At 39.9% G+C, this 24,101-nt stretch overlaps 1 protein-coding gene across 2 annotated transcripts; it reads right to left on the bottom strand.

Annotated features, from left to right (window-relative positions):
• Positions 1-3,043: 3,043 nt before the first annotated feature.
• PPIG (peptidylprolyl isomerase G) lies at positions 3,044-23,901 on the bottom strand. Of its 2 annotated transcripts, none has more exons than XM_033166712.1 (13): positions 23,641-23,901; positions 16,203-16,281; positions 16,001-16,075; positions 14,840-14,947; positions 13,721-13,765; positions 12,412-12,499; positions 9,881-9,910; positions 9,627-9,766; positions 7,971-8,175; positions 6,243-6,410; positions 5,645-5,729; positions 4,772-4,908; positions 3,044-4,345 (listed from the first exon to the last, which is right to left on the bottom strand). In XM_033166712.1, exons 4-13 carry the CDS (start codon positions 14,865-14,867, stop codon positions 3,217-3,219), a joined length of 2,055 nt encoding a protein of 684 aa, XP_033022603.1. In that variant the 5' UTR covers positions 14,868-14,947; positions 16,001-16,075; positions 16,203-16,281; positions 23,641-23,901; the 3' UTR covers positions 3,044-3,216. The 2 variants fall into 2 exon arrangements, with proteins under 2 accessions (XP_033022603.1, XP_033022611.1); XM_033166720.1 differs by lacking the exon at positions 23,641-23,901 and adding an exon at positions 19,772-19,848.
• Between the last annotated feature and the right edge of the window lie 200 nt (positions 23,902-24,101).

The raw sequence follows: 24,101 nt of genomic DNA, 5'->3' as shown, positions 1-24,101 counted from the left end.
AAATATTCCAGTATCCCTGGATAGATATAAAGTCCATATATACAAGAGGAGGATCAGGATTACAATGTCCCACCCATGCTCCCACCTGATCTTTGCACATTGCACACAGAGGCCAATGTGCAGAGCTGATCTTTGCAACCCTGGCACCTTTATTTTGAGGTGTGCAGATCATATGGATTGTCTTATATGCACTGAGTCTAGGAATGTGAGTCGCTATGCAAACATTCAACATGCAATTGTCAGGAAGAGATAGGGCAGGTATCCCAAAAGGGCTAGGTCACACCAGTGTAATCCCAGTTCCTCATCATGGATCCAGATTTAATATTTGCACAGGACTAGTGAATACATTTAAATATCCACATCTAAAATGACTTTGGGAATTACAAAAAAAGTTTGCTTCTTTTGCTAGTTAGTTTCCTGAAAAACAGATCAATCAATAATTTGATGCATGCAAAACAAAAAACCAAAACACAGAACGAATCTCCCTCTTGAAACATCACACTCTTCCAAAAATATACAAAGCATGGGACAATCTAGAAAGGTAATAGTACAGTATAAGAGTTTTGTCGTACATCCTAAAGATTTTACTGTATTATTAACAGGTATAGTTTTTCATTACAACTTATAATGGAGCTGTAGTATCACATACTATTCCTCTTCCTGTATTAAATACTTTAAGGAAGAGTGATTCAAACATACTTTAATTTCAAGAACTAAAGAACACTAAAGAAGGGTATATTGCAGGTTCAAGGCTCTTTACGAAATGACATAGTATCAAATCCCTAAAAGATCAAAGTTGTGGGTTTATACTTTAATGAAGCAGCTCACAGAATTAGGGTTTCACAACAGTGGAGACAGGAACTCAAGATAACCATTTGTTATCAGTGCACCAACACACTTTCTTCAGGCCCAGTATGGAACAACTAAAACAGTTAATGAGGCTACAATATACTAAAGGGAATGTCAGGACTTTCCTAAGTGGGACACAACTATGTGGCTGTTACCATCTGCCATGTTCTTTAACCCACAACAGCATATCACACTCTTAACGGTAAATGCTAAGTATTACTACTTGAGTTATCATAATTTTCAGAAGGGCAGCTATGTTGGTTTGTTGCAGTAAAAAACAATGAAGAAACATTGTGTATGTTTTTGTGGACCATAGTCCAATTCATTATGTGTACGAAGTGTCCCTTAATTGGCAGACTTATTGAAGATTACATTTCACATACCCTATGGTCTGTGACATAGTAGCAATTTCTTAACAAATTAACAAATACGTTAATCTTTAAGGTGCTTTTGATTTATCGTAATTTCATCATAATGTGGAATAATATGGACAAAGACACATGACAAAAGTATTTGTGGCATACATCATGTACTTTGGATGCTAATTACCTTTTAATGTGTGTCAGCTTTCTATTTCTGTGACTAAAAGTCAGGTTTTCACACTGCCATTGAGGTCACCAAATATGCCTGATCCCAAAAGCTTTTCAAAATGCCACCAAACTCAGGTTTAACTGATTCACAGCAATCCTGGTATTATGGGAAACAAATTTAGCAAGTGAAAAAAAATTCTGTCATCAAAATTAACTGCAGTTTGATGACATAGCAGACAAAAAATAATTCTGTATGCATCCATGCTTTATAGCCTGAAGTTTTTAATTTCTTAAAGGAAGAACACAGTAAACTATAATACATTCCTCTTCCATTTTACTTAAGCAACAATTGAAAGTATTTTACCCTAAGCACTAATTTTCCCATGGATCCAGAGGGAACTTTCTAAACTTACAGAATAGTCTAATAGCTTGCATAGTGTTTAAACTTAAAATAACTGAAATGATTGCCCAGTATAGATGTACTGCGGAGAAATGACGAACAAAATTTAATTCCTTACACTCACAACTTCATTACATTGGATGTGCATTTGTTCTTTGCTTGTTTTTAATGGTGATGTTATGCATGTGTGCTGTGTATGTATTCCCATGTGCCCTTCATTTCTCAAGTAGATGACAAGCTGATGGTCCTATCCCAAGACTGAGTGGAGACCCAGTCTTAAATCTTTTATGAATCATTGTAGACCTAAGTTTCTCTGACAGATGCCTGAATCTGATTACTGCATCCCTCGCTACCTTCAGCCCCATCTTCTCTACTCTTTGTTGCACTTTTCAACATCTGCTAGAAAAATGGAAGCAGAAACAGCAGTTGCAGCACAAGCTGTAGGAAAAGGACAGCTTCCCCCTCATCATTTTCATTTCTTCAGGCAGAAGAAAAGTTAAGACATACAGTGCACATTTTAAACTTACACATCCAAGCTACTGAGGATGTACTATACACAACGTCCAGAACAAATGCTGGGTCCCAACAAACTATCATTAACAGGACAAAATGGCTACTGGAGAGTTAGAAAACTGGGAATCGTACTTATAAATACAGTTGCACTCGTGACTTCCTATCTAGAAGAATGTTTTCCCCTTCAGACAAAGCATGCAGAATTCAATCTTCTACAAGAGACATAATACAGTAACACAGCATACAAAATGCACTGCTACAGGGAAGTCTGAATCAGAAGTAAATGAAGGTTACCCAGAAGCATATAAAGATTACCATTTCGGAAAGAACTGCTTCTGCTGAAAATATTTCATCCATAATAAATGGTTGTTCCAAAGACCAAAGGGATTTATGGTGGGGTTTTTTCTTAATGGCAACAGCAATATAACATTTTGGGCAAACCAATACCTTCATTTCAAATTGCAGAATATCCTTCCTCCTTCCACATCTCTATTATACACTAGCTGTCTCCTTATTATAGTCCTGTAATGTTAACATAATATTATTTATTAACATGAACGTAACAGCAATTCTCTGAGACATGAGTAGGCAGATTTCTACTGGTTAAAATAAATTTAATTTATTTTCAGCCCAACCAGTTTCTTTGTAGTGAGTCATCTAAATTAAAATGTAAATGCAATACAATGTTTCCTTCTGATAACACAGAAGCAGGATACATAAACTCTGAAATATTAAAACACAGCACACCATATTACACATAAAACTTGTTTTTCCATTTCAAGTTTATTAAAACTTTAGCAGTACAAATGATCCAGGCTGTGGATTATCAAAAGACCAAACAGAAGTCCACATTAAAAAAAAAAAAATGTTCCCCAACATGTCTCTAGAACCTGGAGGCAGAATGGAAACATCAAGTTCATCAAATTATCCATGTCTGTCTTCATCAGTCCCAGCACTTGATTCATGATCAGATTTTTTATCTTTACCACGGGCACGATCTCGCTCCTGATTCTTAGATTTTTGGTTGACCTCTTTTTCTTTTGAGGACCGGGACCTGTCTTTTTCCTTTTCCTTACTCCTGCGCGAAGATGATCTTTTCGATTCCCTGTCCTTGCTGCTTCGTCTTTTCTTTGAATCAGGACTCCTATCCTGATCTCTACTGGACTTTTTGCTCTTATTGGTCTCTGAGCTACTACTGTCACGGCTTTTAGAACGCCTTCTTTTTTCAGCACCATCTTTTTTGTGAGAACTTCTGTGCTCTTGATTCCTATGCCGGTCCTTACTTCGACTTTTCTCCCTTTCAGAGCTCTGCGACTCCTTCCTCCTTTTGTTTTCTTTGCCTTTAGATCTTTCTGGTGTGCCTTTTCTGTCTCTACTTCTTGATCTTCCCCTTCTTTTTACTTCTCTATCTTTGTGTTTTGAATAATCTTTACTTCTGCTGCGGTCCCGTTCTTTACTTCGGGACCTGGTTCTTTTCCCTCTGTCTCCACTTTTGCTTCGCTCTCTGGTCTTACTATTTGAGCTGCGTTTGCTTTTAGATGGTTCACGTTCTCTGCTCTTTGACCTTGTATGCTTTTCCGTATCTTTACTTTTAGTATGATTCTGACCATTAGTTTTAGACCCACCCCTTTTATTTTTATCTTTACTTCTGCTCCTTTCTCTTCCTCGAAAATCATTGGATTTCTCTTTCTCTTTGTCTTTCTCTTTCTCATACTCCCTCTCTTTGCTTCCTGACTTCACTTTCTTTTCTTCATGTTTGCTGTGTTTTGAGTCCCTCTCCTTACTTTTTGACACCTCTTTGCTTTTGCTCTGACTTTTGGATCGAGCCCTTTTTTTGGCTTTGCTTTTGTTATGCTTGTCTTTGTCCTCCTCAGAATTCCTCCTTGTCTCTCTGTCTTTACTACTAGATTTGTGGTCTTTTGGTTTCTTTTCTTTTCCTCCCCTCCTATTAGGGCTCTCAGAAATTTGCCTGTGGTCAGATGCTTTCCTTTCTTTTCCTCTTCCTGGGCTTTTCTGATTTGCAGCATCCTTCTTGTTCTCATTAACTTCACCCCTAGGGAAAACATACCAAATATATTTCTGCATTTTGATATGAAAAGGTGAGAACTAGAAAAGTAAAAGGAGGAAATGCCAAATCAGTGACTGAAGCTGAATCTGCGTTACAAACACAATTATTCTTTATAGTTGTTGCACATATATCTGCTGGCTACAAACTGAAGGAAATTCAAGGTGAAAAAGTAACTTACTGTAATTTGTGCATGTTCAAGTCATGCATGTCCATTACCGTTTTCGGCAACAAAAAGGGGTGGGGCGGAATGGGCGGGCTTATGCATGTCCCACTCGCATGCCTTGGAGCACAACCCCTGAATAAACAGGGAGTGGCTTGTACTTAGTATATGCTCTATTGTATACACACTGAAACTGGAAAAGATGTATGTAAAAGTAAAAAAGTAATGCAAATTCTATGACTACTTCTTACTTATCTCCCTTTATCCATCTTTCTCCGCTTGATATTCTCATTCTTTGAGCTCTTTGCATTTCTTGTCTCCAGTGTGGTGGAGTCTCACTGCGCCTAAAACGATCTCGTGACCTGGATCTTGAAGGTGTTCGGTAGCGCTTTAAAAACAGAAAAAAATTAGATAAAAAATGTGTACCGGTATGCTAAAAACAAATTACTTTACCAAAAGAAAAAGTTTAAATATCTAAAAGCAAAACAGTCACTCTGAGAATTACATAATTTTGGCTACACCAGGCTTCTATCATTCAATCCCAACAATAAATCATGAGATTGTAAATGTTCTTAAGCCAGGCCTGGAGCAAATTTAGGCCTGTGCTTACTAGAATAGCCTACACTATTCAGTGGAACAGATCTGCTGTTACCCACATAGGTGCAAATAACCTCAGAAAATGAATACTGCATAGAGAGGAGCAAAGGAATGCAAGAGTAATTCTTTCAGATAAAAGAAAGCAGAGGAGCCCTTAAGTAATATATCTAAGTCAAAACTGACAAAAGACACTGTACTCTATGTGTCTAAGACCTGCTCGTCTTAAAATGCTGTTGAGCTGGTGGGCAGCTGACTGGAATTCAAAACAAAAGCTTGCAAAAACTCACTCTTTCATTAAATAACTAGTAGCAGCATTCAGGGTTGGTAGAATCTAGTGTTTGTGGGAGACATAGTGATAGATATCCTACACAACTCTGCCATTCACCCCCGAAATGACTCTCTCCAAAACCTCTTCAGTGCATCCATAAAAAGGAACAGTTACTCAAATGTTATTATGGAACAAGATCACTGTATTACAGGGTAAAAGCTGTCAAAATGCACAGAATAAATCACAACAAAGGACATACCCGTGGTCCTCTTCCTTTAATTTTTCGTCCAGATCTAGTCACTAATAGCCTTCTCTGATATGTTGATTGACAGTTTGATGGGTTACTAGAAAGGAGGAAAAAGACTTCACTGTAGTTCTGGGATGGTTCTAAAGATGATTCATCATTTCTCCTATTATTGTGTATTTCTGAAGCTCTATCAAACTGTACGTTTGCACAAACAGTCTGCTAAATATTTGCTTCATGCCAAAAGATTCAAAGGCTCAACAGTGAGGATTTTGAAGACAGTGGGTAAAAGCCAACTGAGGTAATCTACCAATTGAAGAGACATGGTGTAACAGATTACTCTTCCTGCACCACCCAAACCTTACCAATAATTATTTCAAAACACCTCCATCCTAAGGAAATCTCACCGAAATCATTGGTAGTAGGCCTGGGAAGATTACTGTCTTTTTTTCTTGCAGAATTCATTTACCCAGTAATACATCCCATTGCAGTTAAGCATGTGTAAAAGTGCCAGCACGTAGTAAATAACCGAAGTCAACATCAAGGTAATTCACATGGACCACAGCTTGGGGCTTACTCATAAGTCTGCAGTTATGATCAAGTACAACTTTACCTCTCCCTTTCCTTCTCTCTGCTCTTGGTCTCTTTTTCCTTTTCATCCACTTTAGGAGGACTTTTTCTCATAAGGAATCTGTTTTCTGGTACAGGAGGAATCTCTTCAGGACGGACTGTGGAAAGTGGCTGTGATTCAGGATTTTCTGTTTCACTTTCACTGGCTGAGCTTCATTGACAAGATAACAAAAATTATATGCATCTATTTTAAATGTTACATATGTTTCTTTTGTAATTCGCACATGCCAAAACAGGAACTTCAAATGCACTATTTTTAAGAAACTATTGTTGGAAGATGAAACAAAGATATTTAATATTTTAATATGTGTTTTGCCAAAATAAAATAAAGTTGAGACTTCAAAGGCAAAAATCTTTTTGCACCAGGTTTATATTCAAAATATATCGCTTCTTTAAGCTAAATCCCTTCCCCAAATACCTGTAGCAAAACAAAGAAAAGGAAATGTCACAGTCAGGAGACTGACTCTGTGGCAGCACCTCACCCATCTAGCCATGCCTGCATGGTTGAACCTAAGCTACAGCAGAGGTAGGGAACCTCTGGCCTACAGGCCAAGTCTGACCCCCCCCCCCCCAGGAGGTTGGCCCACAAAGCTAGCTTCCTCAAACCATGTCCACCTGTCCATCAGCTGACATGAATAGGTTCTGTCAGGTGATGGGTGGGATTCAATCCTGCTGGGATCTGTTTTGCCAACATGTTCTCTGTGCTCCCAGAGCATACCCCTGCAGCCAGCAAGACTGTGCTCTCTGTTCACCAGTTGTTCCCTACAAGCCCTTTTGCAAACAGTCCTGCCCTGCTTTAAATCTCCAAAAATCGGAGGTATAAATAGCAGTGTGGGGTTGTTTGCAAAAGGGCTTTCAAACAGCCTCGTGCTGCTCTTTGAATTCCTCAGTCAGGGCTTCATAGCACAACACCACCTATATTGAAAGAAGCAGGCTAAAGGCTTGTTTTATTGTATTTTTAATACTTTGTTGGAAGCCTCCCAGAGTGGTTGGGGAAACCCAGCAAGATGGGTGGGGTATAAATAATAAATTATTAGTATTATTAAAAACATGGTGCAGAGGTAAGAATCTGGCATGCCAGATAGAAAAAATACCCCACCACCAAAGGGAAAAAACTGCTTACAAAGGGAAAAGATTATTGTTTCCTGGAAATACTTAATTCTGTAGCAATGATGAAGCTAAGGAAACATGGATATTAGTGCCTGGATTAGAGAGCACATGAAACTGTAGGCAAGATAGGCTCTGAGCTTTCTAAAGGAAGTGCTGGATAAATGTATAAGTATTTTTGACAGGACTATATAAACAATAAAAAGTTAAAGTTCTCGAAAAGAATAAACGAACAAAATAAAACATCCTGGTTGCCTGTTGTTTGTAATCCAATGTTGTGTCAACAAACATCGTATGGGGTGAGCTAATGTTGGGCAGATTCGTTCCACTGTAAAAAAATTCATAAACCCATTAAAACTAAATTATTTCAGATTTCATTCTAAACTGCACCTGTACAGATATGCAAGAATTTTTATTTTGATGGAGAGCATGCTGGAGATTAACAAAGAACTATATTATTTTTGTAAGACATGAAAATGACATGGAAGAATGCACTACTGATTCTTCTGAGCCATTTTCATCTAACTGTAGCATAGGAAGGTAGGTGTTGTTGTTTTTTCAAGTCTCAAAAATAAATCTCTCCCCCAAACCCGCCTGCATGTACCTCTTCTTGCTCTTCTTCTTCTTCTTTTTCTCTTTCTTATGCTTCTTGGAATTTTTTTTGTGCTTCTTTTTCTTTTTCTTTGTTTTTTCCCCAGAAGCACTTTCAGAGTCAGATGATGAATCAGAAGAAGATTTTGAATCACTTGAACTTTCAGAATCGCTGGATGAGGATGATGACTTGCGTCTTTTCTTCTCTTCTTTCTTGGCTTTAAATTAAAGCAATACACAAGCAGTTACCAAACAAAACCTTCAAAAGCTTAGGAGAACAGGTATGTTTTCACTGTGGGTTAGAATTCCATTTATGTTGTGACTACCCACACATCCAGCAGGAGGGAAGGCCACAGCTGGGGTACCATTATAAAGAAGGGACTATCCCATGTTGTTACAGAATGAGCTACACTCGCAGGTGGCACAGTGAGAAGAGTCTCCCCAACTTTATTCAGGCAACATTTTTTGGTCTTTGTTCTTGGTCTTCCCTGGGGTCACCAAGCAAGAGGCCCACTAAAGCATAGAAGCTGGGTGAGGAGCAGGAACTCGCTCAGCTCACAATTATCACAGCGGAAAAAGAGGGAGCTATCTGAATGCTTGGAGGAACTCCTCCAATTCTGCTGAGTAAACAAACCAGCCAAATGAGGACTAAGCCTACTCAGGCGCCATGGTTGGAAAAGCAAGGGAAAAGAGAATAGAGTTGGCTGGATATATTGAAAGAAGCAGGCTGAAGGCTTCAAAATGTCATCTATCAGCCTGAAAGCATCAGAAGTGACTTGCTAAGAGTGGGAAAGGAGCACAGTAGGGGAAGGAGGAAGATAGAGGAATTGGAGCAAGAGAACACATACGTAAGGAGGGCACAAATAACCATCCCGTTGTTTGGATAGGTGATTTCAAGGCCCCTATTTCCTAATGTGCATAAATCTCTGTAAGGATGGAACAGAGTTGGCCACAGAAAACCAAACTTCTACTCTGTAATGGAGCTGGGCAAGAGAACAAGTGGTGAAAAGCCAATGATGGAGAAGTGAGAGCCAAGTGAGAGGCGTGGACGAGGGAAGAAGACAATAAGGAAGATCTCCTAAGAAAACCTTCTAACTCTCAAGAGGAAATCAGAGCTATAATCCCCTGGGAAGGCATTTTTTCCTTCATGGGGAGACAAATTTTGTTGCAGGTCCCATTTGCTCCCTCCAACAGCAAAATAGGTGCCTATCAGTTTTGAAGCAAACCAGAGCTGCACACAGATGATGGTGGCTTCTACGTACAGAAGGGGCTCTGTAGGTGTTCAGAAATATATAGATGTTAGCAAATTCACATAAAAAGCAAAGAAAAAAAGCTCCTAACATGTTCAGTGATCTCCAGGAGCCGCAGAATTCCGAATGCTTGGGAAAGGGGGGGGGAATGTTTCGCCTTCTTTAGTTTTTAACAACCTAAGCATTCTGAAAGAGGGCATAGCTTGTTATATGCAGCTCTGATGAAGAACATGCATCTTTGGGCATGGAGGCCGACTGCAACATTTTGCTTCAAGCTCCACTTGTTATTTATTTAATATGCTCTTTGTTACTACTACTTCAATGACAACAATTTACAGAACTGAGATTTTCATTTACCAATCATATGAGTTAGATCTTACATAAAAAAGAGACAATCTTTAAAAACATTTCACTCTTACCTTTGGATTTTTGGATTAATTCACCACAACTTAGTATTCGTACTTCAGCATAAGGTTTACTAGATGCATCTGTTTTCTGGTTTTCTATTTCTCTTACAACATCTTGACCCGAGATTACTTGTCCAAACACAACATGAAGCCTAAATGATTAAAGCTTAATTTTAAAAGCTGACTGAGATCTATGTCACACTGAAATTTATAAGTAGCTATCCAATTAACTTTTCCAAATACAAGTAAGATACAAGGGCACTTACCCATCGAGATGAGGGGTAGGTTTGGTTGTTCTTTTGATTACATCAAGGGAAAGAATGACAAAATATAGTATTAGTATTATGGAGGTAAACTTGTTGTATTAAGCCATATATGAGAAGATATAAGCAGATTCAGGAGGCATTAAACTGTAGTTCAAATATCGATGCATTACGAAGTTGCAAACTTTCACTTCATGTTTCGGCCAATTCTCACTACAGTGGTACCTCGGTTTACGAACAGCCTAGTATACAACCATTTTGGATTACGACCAATTACATCCCGGAAATGAGTGCTCTGGGTTGCAATTTTTTTTCTTTTGGTATACGACGGGTCCCGGCTGCGGGAGGCTGCCTCTCTAAGCGGCGCCATACTGCGGGGCTAGGCCTCACTGCTGGCGCTGCCCGGATCAGGCCTTTTTTCCTCCCACGTCTTCCCTTTTGCCGTTCATCTGAGTCCCCCGATTGTAATTTAAGCCTTTCTCCTCCCACTTCTGCCCTTGCACCTCTTATCTGAGCCCCCCCCCCATGGTAATTAAAGCTTTCCGTTTCCGATTGCAGTGTTTTGAGGTGATACTTGGTGCTTTTGTTTTTGCTATTTTTTGCGTTTTTCTTTGTGTGGCTTTTTCATTTTTGTGTCTGTGGATTGTTTCTCGTTGTATGATTGATTGATTGATTGACTTGACTGAGGAAATGGATAAAAGCCCCTCATCCAAACAATGACTACCGTCAGTGCAGGTAAGAAAAAAATTTATTTTTCATTTTTATCATCTACAATACTGTCTAGTACAGTACATTGATTATTGTTTCATTTTATGGATCAATGGTCTCGTTAGATAGTAAAATTCATGCGAAATTGCTATTTTAGAGGTTGCTTTTCATCGTCTGGAACGGATTAATCCATTTTCCATTACTTTCTATGGGAAAGCATGCTTTGGTTTAAGACTGGACTTCCGGAACGGATTAAGGTTGTAAATCAAGATACCACTGTAGTGTGATACCAAAGATGGGAACACTGAGGTTTTATTACAAACGAGCAGTATATAAATGTTGTGAAATAAAAAACAAAACAAAAATATGCCCAGATGTTCCTGCATAAAAAACAAATCTCCCCACATACAAAATTATATGTCAGGAAAATAGCTAACTAGAACCCTTTTGTTTATCATCTAGTTTTCTTTTTGAAAGGAATATTTTGCAAGGAGAAACATCCAGTGATGTGAGCCCTCACTTGTAGCCAGAAGTCATACAGTTTACACACAAGTTCATCACCTTGCTTAAAATTTAGCCTCCTCCCACCAAAACAACAACAACCCCGAGAGGACATGCTGCCAACCTTCAGAAGTATGATCCTCCAGGTGTGTTGTTGAAATTATACCCCTAATACATAAATTTTATTTATGATCAAACAAATGAATGTTTTGAGTATACATTTATTTCAGTAAAGGTAACTTAGTTTATAAGAACTATACTAATAAGTCAATGTTTATAACTATTCCTCTAAAAGCAAGTATCTGGCCAAATAAGGTGGCACAGAAAAAGGATGACAAGGCAAAAAGGAAAAACAAGGAACTGCAGGCAGGCAGAGGAGGGCAGAGAAAGACAACATTTCTGAAGGTACAGTCCCCAATATGTCACCCTACCTACAACTCCATTTAACTGAATCTGGTAAACCCGAGGTTGACTCTGATGGAAGTTTATCGAAGAAAAAAATATTTAATATTTTCACTGCAAAGACTTGTCTCTTTCTGCTGTCTGAGCAATTCTGTGCAGAAACTATTTCACTCCTGGACTGAGGAGAGTGTAGGGCTCAAGTCTACATGCACCCTTCCTTCCTCCACACTATGGGCAGACACTGATGTGTAAATCAGGGATATGCTACCTTCTATCCACACAGAGAGGCAGAGAATAGAGCATACAAATCACAAGCCTGTTTCTTATTCAACCACATACAGCACCTTGGTGTTAAGAGTAGCATATGAACTGGCCCTTTATTACTCTTCAGTAAGGCTTGGTGTAACTAAAACATAGCTTGCTCTGACAGATTTAAAAACCTCGTACTAAACAAATACTACCACTTACAGCCTACATATATTCTGCAACAGCCACTGGATACATACAGAAGTCATGACTATAAACTCATGTTCGGCTTTTCATCAAGAAAGCACACGGCAGAGTACATTCCAACTGCCAATAGTCTACCATCCAGGCAATGATTAGGCCCACACCTCTTAGCTTATATATTGGTAAAGTACCAGGTGTTCCCATATGTTAGGAGATAGTGATAACTACTCCCAAGTTAATCCTGATTCTAAACATAGCAGGGCTAAATAGTCAAAGTTATCCCATATAATCTTTTATTTGCTATCTCCAATAAACATTTAAGAGCAAGTTAAGTTTGATATCTTTAAAAAGTAGTCATGCTTTCTAAATGGAAAAGGAGTTGGCTGTTTCACCTGTTCCAAGTTCTGAAATGTAAACTGTAAGGACTATCATCCCAATGCTGAAGAAACACAGTGGAGCTGCATGATACTTACATAAAAAACTGTGAACCATTTGTATCTTTCCCTCTGTTGGCCATTGAAAGGAGAAATTCTTTGTTGTGCTTTACAGCAAAGCTTTCATCTAGAGAAAGCGTTCCAATTACTTCAAAATTCCAAGTATGACCTTGCATTGGCATTTCTTTAGAATTTTAAATTAGGATTGTCAAACTGCACAAATGCATCATTGTAGTGCCAAACAGCATTCAAATAGATAAAAATAAAGACAGAGGTATACAGTATAATTCTCAGTCTAATGCACAAAAATGTAAATACTATTTACATTTAGACTCAACTATATGTCGAGTCAATACCATTATATAAGATATAAATGTATAAGTGAAGCTGTCTCTTGATATTCAGTACAGCTGCTTAGTAAGACCAGTGCATTTTAAATTCATTCCAATTAGCACCAGCAAACCAGTGTGTTATTGTGCAAAAGAGCTGACTGCATGTCATTTATAAAAGTGTAAAAAGTGACAGCAACAATGTGGGGAAAGAAAGCTTGTAATAAACAGACAAAAACAAACTTAAAAACACCTATGTACAAGGTGGGCAATTTTGAAATTAAAAACTAAACGTCACAGAAATTCTATTTATTTGTGCAAATGCAGTCTTGTGCAATAGACTTGCTTATAAGAGCTCTGAACCATAATAGCTTGATCCTCGTGAAAACTTGAAATAAAAGTATTTTCATTGTCCACACAATTCAAGTTTTCTAAATCATAAATTGAACTGGTTGGCCAGTAAGCATCAACAAACAGCTACCTTGCAAAGGCAAAGTGTAAGACCCCATTCACTAGCCTGCTTGGGCCAACTGCTACTTAGCATTAATCTCTCAGCCAGACTGTCCAGTCATCTTAAAGATCAGTCTGATGACTGGGATGATGTTCTATTTTCTCTTTTAGGATAATGAAGTGTAAGTAAGATTGAACGGAGGTTTGTTTTCATTAGTCACCATCAATGAGATGGTGAAGGGTGGGTAAAGGGGAAGAGAAATTAGATGAATATGAGATACAGAGTTATCAAGCTTCTTAATAAGAGAACTACCACCTCAATAGAAATAAGAGGAGATCAATTTGGGTAGAAGAGGAGATGTAAGACAGGGAATTGTAATAATAATTATAATTCCTGAAAATGTTACAACAGCACTCTGAATCCCTAGGATAGGGCACTCTGTGACCTGTAATAAATAAATTTGCCAGCAGTTTTGGGGCCAAAAAATGTAATTTGCCCAATATACATATCTTAAACCAATGATTATGACTGGGAGTTGCAGGCTAACCTGATAAAAGACTATGCTTACCTTCAAAAAAGCCACCATAAATTGATTCTCCTCCTCTCCCATTTCCTTGTATTAAAAGAAAAATGTTATTACAAATGAGAATGGGACGATGGGATCTTACCATTAGGGATTCTTTACTGATGAGTGATTGGAGCCAGTCAAAGAGGGTTACATCATATCCTACTAGTTGAGACAAGAAAACTCTATTGCAAATTTGCATACTATCTTCTCCCATTTCAAGTGTGTCTTGAGTTTCCTTTAAATTTAATAACAACAATATCAACAACTACCTGTCCTACAAGACCCATCAGGTTCCAGGGTGGGTTATAACCATTTAAAATTCAGAATTAAGAAACAGTTAAAACAGATTCATCACAGGTATAGGGTAGGTCTGTGACTGGCTCCAGAGCCAATCAGAAAAATAACAATTGCATATCATATAAGTTCAAAGTTAAAGCTATCACAGGAAAAAAATTGTTACTAAAGGGAACCTAAATTTTGATGGAGCTACACATATCTTTAGACTTTCATGAAGCAGAATGAGGCTATTCCACATTTTCTTTATATTTCTGTTAGTAAATGTAGTTGTTTTTAAGAAAATGAATTCGCATTATTATTTTAGTCATGTTCATTATAAAAGCACTTGGATTCAAGAAATTACGAAAATGTGAATGGAAAACACATTTCCATTTAATAGTCCTGTCAGATGCATGTGCATCTCACTGACAGCCACAGCTTATCTTAAAACCATGATTTATTCGTGAATGTGGCCCTCTTGTGGCTTCTTCCTCCCCATACCCAACCTATGTATGACATCCAAATAAATCAAACAAGTCATGCTAAGTATTGCTGTGTCATCTGAACACAGACTGTGGTTCATCTGAAAAACACAAACCACAGCCTGGACGAAACATGGGGGAGGGGGCCATGTGCCAGCAGGGGAGATAGGACACATTAACCATTAAATCATAGCTGAAGACAAGCTAAGTGACATGCAAACCAGATTCTTTCCTGACACAGAAGCTGCAATATCAAGTGTTTTATTCAGGAGGAAGAGAGCATGACCATTCAAATAATAACTTCATACACATTTGTATACTCAGCAAACTACTATTTGATATCATTTAGCCAATGCCATACCTTCACTGAAGTCACCTCCTTGGATCATAAAATCTTTTACAACTCTGTGAAACAAACAACTCTTGTAATGTAATGGCTTCTGAGTTGATTTTCCTGTACCTTTTTCACCTGCGGGGGGGGGGGGGGGGAGGAAAGTTAACCGATTAGCTTTTAATGGAGAACCCCTCAGGTACAACAGAAGTACAACTGGAAATCAGCTCTTGATCTATCTGACTTGGACTTTCTACTTGTTGAAGAGTATAAAAGAAAAAAATGTTGCAATATAGTACCAACAAACAGGAACCCCCTTATTTACTACATTTAACTCAAATCATAAGGACACTGAAAATAAATACTATGGGTTGCATCCAAAGTAGCACTATGTCATGGTCCTGTCAGCATAAGGATGTCTGCTTTTGCAACAGGACTTCCACCTGCTCCTCACAAGCTTTAACGACTGTGCAATGTGGGGAATTGTGGTAGGTACTTTTTTGCATCCTTGCATAAACCACACCTGACAAAATCCCCTCTTCTATACAACTGCTGAAGCTATAGGAGCCCTGTCCATTTCTGTATCTGGTGGTACCTTGAGTATGATCTACTTGTGTGTCCAGTGCAGCAGTTCAAACCCCCAAAGGTAGAAAACAGTCTTCAATTCCAACTTCACCATCCTCATCAATGTACTATGTCAGGCTGTGTTACTTTACACTCAAGTTCATGGATGGCAAGAGTCAATAAATCATAAAGTGAAGACTGACACATATAACCCCTGCCCATCTTTAGGCTTGGAAGAAGGCAGCAATTCTCCCTATCCTGGCACTAAGCTTGAGAAGCACTTAGAAAGCACTGGGAAGTTTCACTGATTTTTCAGTGCCTCCAAAGCTCAGTGCATGATTATGAGCCAAGTCAGTAGTGATCATAAATTTGGGCTGGCTATGAAAGCCAGCCAAAATTTGTAGAACTATGATGGATTAATTAATTCTGCATATATGAATTTATACCAAAATATACAAAATTGTGTATGAAAATGTATCTTCCTTTTTAGTACACAAAGAGACGAACATCAAAGTCATTCATGTCATATTTTTTAACCAGGATTTTCTTGGTATACCATTTGGAGGAACCAATAACAATTCAATTTGGGCTACATAACAAATTATTCAAGTGAGGAAATATACAAACCTGTACAAAGGCAGCGAAAGTTCTCACATGTCTTTGGGCAAACATCTGAAAACAGCTCAAAGACAACTCAGCCAGCTAAAAGAAAAAGAAAGAATGAATGAATAAGTCATCAATAAAGTAATGTCATTGTGCTTAAGACACACTTGTTTCAACTGGACATAGCTGTGTGTTATAGGGTTTAGGCCAGAAGCATCTCACTTACCAGGTGTGTTGTTGATGGCTATGTCAAAAAAGCAACGAGGTCTCTGGCTTTTCACTCCCATGGCTTCAAATTTTGAAGACTGTTAACAAAGAAGCGAGTTTTATTAAATTTGAAGACTTTTAAAACAAAAACTTCAAATATGAAACTCTAACCAACGATAAAAAAAATAGGGAAGAAAGTAGTCCCCTCCCTTTTCCATGTAGAGATAAAGCTATGCAAACAATGACAGTGATGAACACAAGTATATGTACTGTGATTGCTCTCAAGGACTTTGGAATGGTAGGCTACGGAATATGGCAGACATGACAACATAGGGCAAGCTGAAACCAAGTGGCTCTCAACTCCAAAGTTCATGCTGGGGATAATTTACAAGTAGAAGGATGAAGGAAAAGAGTAGGGATGGGGCAGCAAATAAACACTTGGTGCCTCCTTGTCTCCTCCAAGTCATTCTTAGCTACTTATTGCAGAAATGTATCCCTCTCCACCAAGCCAGCACCAATGCGATCAGAAACACTGCATGGCAGATACAGTATTCTAATAGATGGGAGACAGAATGAGAGAGAGTAGCCATCTGTTTCTAGCAATTTGATTTTCCATTAAATGTTTCCAATAGCCTGAACTGACTGGGATCTGAGTTACTATGTTTGTATGTTTACTTAGTAAACAAAAAATATTAGTAAACCATCTTAAGTTTTACATGCTGTATAAATATACCAATGTTTTCCGGTTTATTGGAAATATTTTGTTTGGGGGGGATTCAATAAAGCATGTTAAAGTGCTTTATTATATATGTATATACATCTGAAAAATTGCAATACTGTGTTGAAAACGCCCAATTTGGCTGTTCTTTATCATACTACGGTAATTACTGTTATGAAACAATGCACTTTCATAAATAGAGGATAGTTTTTAAATCAATATAACATTTGAAACTTCTACCCCACATCATTATCAATACAATCCGAGTCTACACCCAATGTGAACAGCTGCACCTTCAAACCACTGGAGCAACTACAAAGTTTTAACTATAGTTATTAAACTAGCGATAGATGCTACAAGGCCAGCCTCATAGCCCGTGATCTCCCGTAATTTGGTCTTCCCTTCTTTCTCTTGCCTGCATTCATAGCTCTCAAGAGTTGATAAAATTATGCAATGCAAAGCAGGTGCAGGAGAAGGCATTAGGATCTATGATTCAGAATCCAGCCACAAAGACTGAGACCCTACCAAACTTCCTAGCTTGCCTATGCTATTTGGAAGGGTCCATCCTTGCAGAGGTGGGTCCAGCATAGGCTTCATACTGCAGACTCACAGTAATGTTCAGAAAGTTATTTACTACTTAACTCAGGTATAATGCAAAAGGGAAACTGATAATGGAACATAAAACAATATAACATGTCATATCATGATGATGTCAGCCATCTTATTAAACAGTATTAAGCACAAAGACCTTACTTAAATTAAGGTCTATAAAACTATGGGCTGGTTCAGATGTCAGTGGTTCTGGTCCTACAAATTATAGGTTTTTCTGGAACAGGAACAAGCAACAGGCTTGAATGCTCCTCCTCCCTCATTTAACTGGTGTTAGAGAGCACATCCTGGTTTGCAAACCCAGTTTCTCAGGACACTTAAATATGAAAAGACCAAAGATTACCTGCCCAATATAGGTGTCATGCCCCTCCTTTAACTGTTTTTATGTCACCATATGGCATGACAAGCTCTATTTGGCATAGTATTATTTGCCAAAATATCTGAGGGCAGAAGAACACAGAAGCTAAGGAATTTCCAGTGTGGACAAGTAACTTGATACTGGCTGAACATTGATGCTTATATGTCCTTTGGAAAATGCAAAACAGGAAAAGTTTTTAAAAGCAGGTTACTGTACGGGAATTTGAAATACAAACTAGCTACAGACCATGAACACAAATGTGCCCTTCTTACATTTTATTTTGGTTTTTCATTAGTCCGTTCATCAATTTACACTTCCTGAAGATTTTTACTTTTTAAAGTTATAATGCAAGGAAACCAGAAATTAGGAGAAAAATTGGTCTTGACACCTTGATAGAAGCATCTAAGAGTAGGTATACCAGCCACTTTCCACTACTAAAATGCATGACAGAGATGGTCCAGAGGGTAGCAAAACGAGCATGGGCCTTTTCTGCAGTGGCTTCCCATTTGTGGAATGCTCTCCCTAGGAACATTCAACTGACACCTTCATTATACACCTATAGGCACCAGGCGAAAACATTCCTCTTTAACCAGGCCTTTGGCTGATTGATATCCAATGCCCTTTTAAATGTGTTGTCGAAGGGGGGATTATTGGTTTGTTTCTGTTCTTATTTTTATTATGTATTTTGTGTTTCTTATATTGTAATTTTATGTTGTGAACTGCTGAGAACTACGCTTATAGGGCAGTATACAAATTTAATAAACGATACACAGGACAAATAATACAAGGGTTGCCAGAATAAGGAAAATGGCAGTCTCTTAAGAATTATATTACTGCCAGAGTGCAGTGGTTCATGCCATCTACATTCCTTGTTCCTCTTTCTCTCACTTCCTAGGCTGATCACATGGCAGTTGCACAATGCCAACTTTGCAGGCTCTCCACTTTATCTCAGAATTACAAACCACTTTTTTCTGCTTTGGTGTGTATACAACTAGCATTAGAAAAATCACCACTTACACCGCCTTACTAAGCCCTAGTAGCATAGTACCCTCAAAGTTCCTCCAAGACATAGGGAAAACTGTGACCCTTCTTTAACAATACAGTAATTTCTAGACAATTACAGTTAACTACATGATCTTAAGATACAAGCATTCTCTGAAAACACTGCTCAGTGTTGTTGCTTTTTAAAGGATTAATGTTCAAATTTAGATTTCTCTAAAAACCTTGAACCTAGGAGCCCTCTCCATGAAATACACAAATATTGTATGAAGGAAATCCAAGGTCTAGAATAAATTTTGCAACTGACATTTTCAGACAATTTACTTGATATACACAACTGAATCCAACTGCCACACTGAAATTTCTTTTTTGTAAATTGTGGTACTGAGCAGACAAGGGACAGTATAAGCCAGGGGAGGACAGAGAAGTGTGTAGAACACTCATATCTCTTCCTCTCTGATTACCAAAGGATTGATTAGAGCCAAACAATTAGATACTACATTTTCAAAATTTATCCCTTAGCCAGGAGTGCTAGAAAGTTTGTTCCTTTGAAACTGAAAGCCATGGACTGGTTTTCATACAGTGAGTTTTTGTTTTATGAGACTATTATATGGAAGATGTTATGACTTTGCTATTAGGGATTGTTGTCTCAATGTTTTATTGTAGATAAGGGAACAAATACGAACTAACGCCCCTTGGTAGTTGATTGTTCACTGTGGGAAACAAAACGCACCAATCTCATGATAGCTGTAATTTATTATTCATGTTTGCATATTTGTGTTTGCATAAATGGATCCAACATGCTGAGAAGTCAAATTCTGCAAGGGATTCCAGATGTTCTCAGTGTTCTTCACAATAAAGAAAAGCAGTCATGACTATGAGTTCCCCATTCAGAAATACTAACCTAAGCATTGCTAGCAACTTTGCTAAGAGTGACAGATGGAAGGAACTTAGACGAAAGGATGTTCTTGCAGAAATATGTCTACTACTTTAACAACCATTTGAAAGCACAAGGCAGATGTTGCTTCAACAAACTGTTTTGTCTTTCGGACTAACACTCCCATCTCTGAGAAGCCTATAGGATGATCAGCAGCAAGGAGTTGCAGCATGTGGCACTCCTACCTTTTCCCTAGAGGTGAAATGGAAAACCTTATCAAGGCAGAGCTGTGCTGAGTGGTGGTGGTGGTGGGGAGGTTTGGACTGGGCAGAGGTGCCCCTCTGTCAGCCCCCTGCTGCCCACCAGAGGCATAGAGCTCCCCCTTTGTCCACCAAGTGTGCAGTGCCACTGACAGCAGGTGGAAAGCCCTGAAACAGCAACTAGAGGAAAGTCCCACACTGAGACCAATCACTGCACCAGCTCTAATCTGGCCCAGGAATCTGCTTGTCCAATCCACCTTGTGCCCTGGTCATTGTAGTTGTTGGGCTGTACATTTAGCACAGAACTTTCCAAAGTGTGTGTGACAGCATGTTAGTGTGTTGGCTGCAGTGTGTCGCGTGAATGAACCCTGCGCTCCCAGGGCTGGAAAGGGGTTTGTTTAACCTCTGGTTTGCTAGTAAAACTGAATTATAGTTGCGAAATGATGCATGTCTAACAAGTGTGTCGCCAACATGGAAAGCTCTGATTTAGCAGTAGCCTCACCACTCCATAAATCCTGTTGGGCTGGGGAGAGGAGTTTGTATTATAAATCACACCATCTCACAGCATGGACTTCAGTTGTGCCACACCTGTCAATAAGAAATTATTTCCAGTAGCACCTTAGAGACCAACTAAGTTTGTTCTTGGTATGAGCTTTCGTGTGCATGCACACGAAAGCTCATACCAAGAACAAACTTAGTTGGTCTCTAAGGTGCTACTGGAAATAATTTTTTATTTTGTTTTGACTATGGCAGACCAACACGGCTACCCACCTGTAACTGAACCTGTCAATAAGCTTATAGAAAAGAGTATGGGGAGAGGAAAGTATTCATTCAAAATCTACCTTACATCACAGAAGGGAATATGCATAGGACTGGGTTGTTAAGTTGCTAAGTGTGTATTCAGTGCAATCAGTGGGATTCTTTCCCTAGTAAACATGGCTTGGATAGGTAAGTTTGTAAACAATGGATTTCCCACAGGTCACCATATATATATATATGTGTGTGTGTGTGTGTAATCAATGTAACACAATAAACAATAGCTCCTCAAACAACACAAGAGCAGAACATCACCAGTAAGTTACAGTATAATTGTTTAAAAACAAAAATATAAGGATAACCAAATCTCTTTTTGTACATCCGAGTTGGAGGTATAGGATATAAGCTCCCAGCATGCTGCGTTTTTTTCTCGATTCTCTGCATCTTTAAAGACACAAATTTTGTGTTATTTTTCCCGCTATGGCCAAGTTCTATAAGTTCTTTTATCATTAGGTTAGGTGGAAATTTTTTAGTCTTCTACTGTTGAGCTATGGCAATCTCAGCAGCTAGCCATCATTTTTCAATATTTAAGAAGTGCTCTGTTGAATCAGACTGAGAGCCCATCTAGATTTTAACAGTGGTCAGCTAGATGCTTCTGGAAAGCCAAGAAATATGGCATAAAAAGGGAGAAAGGTATCTTTAGCACATAATATTCAGAGCTATACAAGCAGACATGTGGTTTTCGTAGAAAATTTTGAATTGGACAATATTCCTAGAAATTTCCTGAAAAGTTTTCCATTGCCATAAATTGAGAGAAACTTGATTTAACATGGTTAGTTGACAATTGTAAAAGTGTGTCATGATAACTTTACATGTGATATAAATATCTGAAAGGTTTTTCTAATAGCTAAAAATAGTTGAACTGAAATATTTACTGGGAGGGAGATAAATAACATGCATTTAGTGAGGCTTATATTTTCTATTCAAACAAAAGCATAGCTATACTTGAAAATTATTTCAATTAAAATACTTCCAAATATTTCAAGGCATGACACTGACATATAATCGCAGTCCCTTAGTTGCTTAAAAACAAAGTGCAAATACACCTTTCCTCATTGGAATATGCTCTGACCCTTTAATGGCTCTTTTTTATCTGTTCCAGTGCTATTGCATCCTTTTTGAGACAGTACAATCAGAACTGCATATGGTATGCCAGTTATGGCTGGAATATGCACTATGGCAGGGGTCGGCAAGGTTTACCTTGCCTGGGCCGGTTCACTCCAGCGGAGATCCCTCCGTGGGCTGGATCGCGCACAAGTGCATTTTCCGGCATCTGTGCAGACACGATTTTCGGCACCGCAGAAGCAAGTCCCTGCGCCATGCTAGTTTAGCGCAGCGTGCCGGGACTCGCCAAGTGGGCAGTTCGTGGGCCGGTTAAACGACCCCCGTGGGCTGCTTGTGGCCCATGGGCCTTAGGTTGCCGACCCCTGCACTATGGCAACAAAATTTTATTTTTTAGTCCCTTTCCTAACAATGTCCAACAGCCTACCTTTTTTCACTGCTTCCTGTTACAGTGAGCTGTCCACCACTACCCCAAGATCTCTTATAGCAGTTAGTCACAACCATTTACCGGTAAGATCCCATCCACCAGCTTATATCTCAAGTAAGGCCTTTTTGCCTCAGTGTGCATGATTTTACACTTACATTGAAACTCATTTGCCATTTTGCTGCCCCTTCACCACATATGGAGAGTCTACTGTGGCCTTCACCATCCTATAATTTGGGAGTCACCTGCAAACTTGGCTGTGGATCCTTTTAAATGACTTGAAATGCATCAGTCCAAACAAAGATTTGGGGGGGGGCACTTCTTCCTTCCATTGATAAAGGAACTTGGTGAGAAAGCAAGCCTTACAGATGTTTCTGGAAAGACCCATTCCCCTAACATCTCATAATGCAGTTTCAGAAAGCAAAGCACATTAATCTGCTCCTTTATTTTACCATTGCATACATGTCATGCTGCACATAACTTCTTTCCAAACACAGACGAGCAAAGTGATACAGTTCTCGAATAAAAGACCCCCTACACCAACAAATAGCATATGGTGTTTTTGCTTTTCGTTTTTAAACTTTGTGCTTTCTACTGGAGCCCGTCTGCTATCAACCTGAATACAACATTTTGGGGCGGGGGCGGGGAGAAATCAGTACAGGTACAACAATATTACGTAGCTTTCTATCACACTTCGGAGTGTACAAAATGCTTCCTTTGGGCCATGAGTTTACTCGCCTATCCCTCCCCGCTCCTGTGCACGTTTATCCCGCGACTTCTTGCCCCTAGTTAAGGTATTATTTTTAAAGCCAACGGCCAGGCCACCTTCCTTTCCGCCCCCCCTCCCCTTAATTACAGGGACGTGAGCGCCCGCTTTCATTCATTACTATTTGCAACGGTTCTCGAAACCGCCTCCCGCGCGGCCTGCCAAGTTTTCCCACCCGAACCCGTTCCGCATCTCCCGGAGATTGAATCGCGGGAAAAGGACCCTCCACATTCAAGGCCTCGCGCTTCTCCCTCAAGTCATTCCCCGCCGAGAAACTACCTCTCGCCTCCCCACTTCCCCCCGCCTTCCCCAAAGGCCCACCCGGGGACTTGTTGAGGGGATGACACTCGGGCAGGCCGAGCCCTCTGCGGAGTCGGCCGTGAGGGAGCCCGACCGCCTGCCCGCCCCTCGCGAGGCAGATTCAAATGGAGAGAGAGGACCGAGCCCTCTCGCCTCCCGCGCCATTGCTCCCCTTTCCCCCCTCACACACGAGGCCCTTAAATATTCGCCGGCGGCGACGCCGCGGCCCCTCGGGCGGAGGGGAGCCCCGCTCAAGCCACTCACTCACCCGCCCGCCCGCAGCCGCGCTCGCCCGCTCGGCCCGGAGTCTCCTCTCGCCGCCGCCGCGCTCTTCACCACCTCGCCGCCGCCATGTTAGGATCTGGTGCAGCACGGACTGCGTCAGTGGAGGAGGGGAGGGAAGCGGGGAAGCCTGGAGCGGCGAGGGCGGGACGGGGCTCGAGCGAGCGAGGATGTCTGCCGAGGAGAGCGGGCTGGAGGGGAGCCCTCGGGCGCCACGGCCCTCTCTCGGCCTCTCCAGAAACAGAGGGGGGGGGCGAAGATGGGAGGAAGATCAGATCTGTCCGACTCGCCGCCCCTTTTGGCGCGCACGCCCAATTCCCCTCCAGCGTCCAGGCCGGAGCTCCAGCGCCTGCCCCTCTTCTCTGGGGATATAGAGAAGGAAGGGAAGAGGCAACCAAACGGAGAGGGGTGTGTGTGTGTGTTTCCAGCCGTCGCACCTCAACCCAA

Source organism: Lacerta agilis, chromosome 1 (assembly GCF_009819535.1).
Source record: "Lacerta agilis isolate rLacAgi1 chromosome 1, rLacAgi1.pri, whole genome shotgun sequence".
Taxonomy (NCBI): domain Eukaryota; kingdom Metazoa; phylum Chordata; class Lepidosauria; order Squamata; family Lacertidae; genus Lacerta; species Lacerta agilis.
The sequence above is the reverse complement of the archived record's forward strand: the minus strand, read 5'-3'. Positions and strand labels throughout refer to the sequence as shown.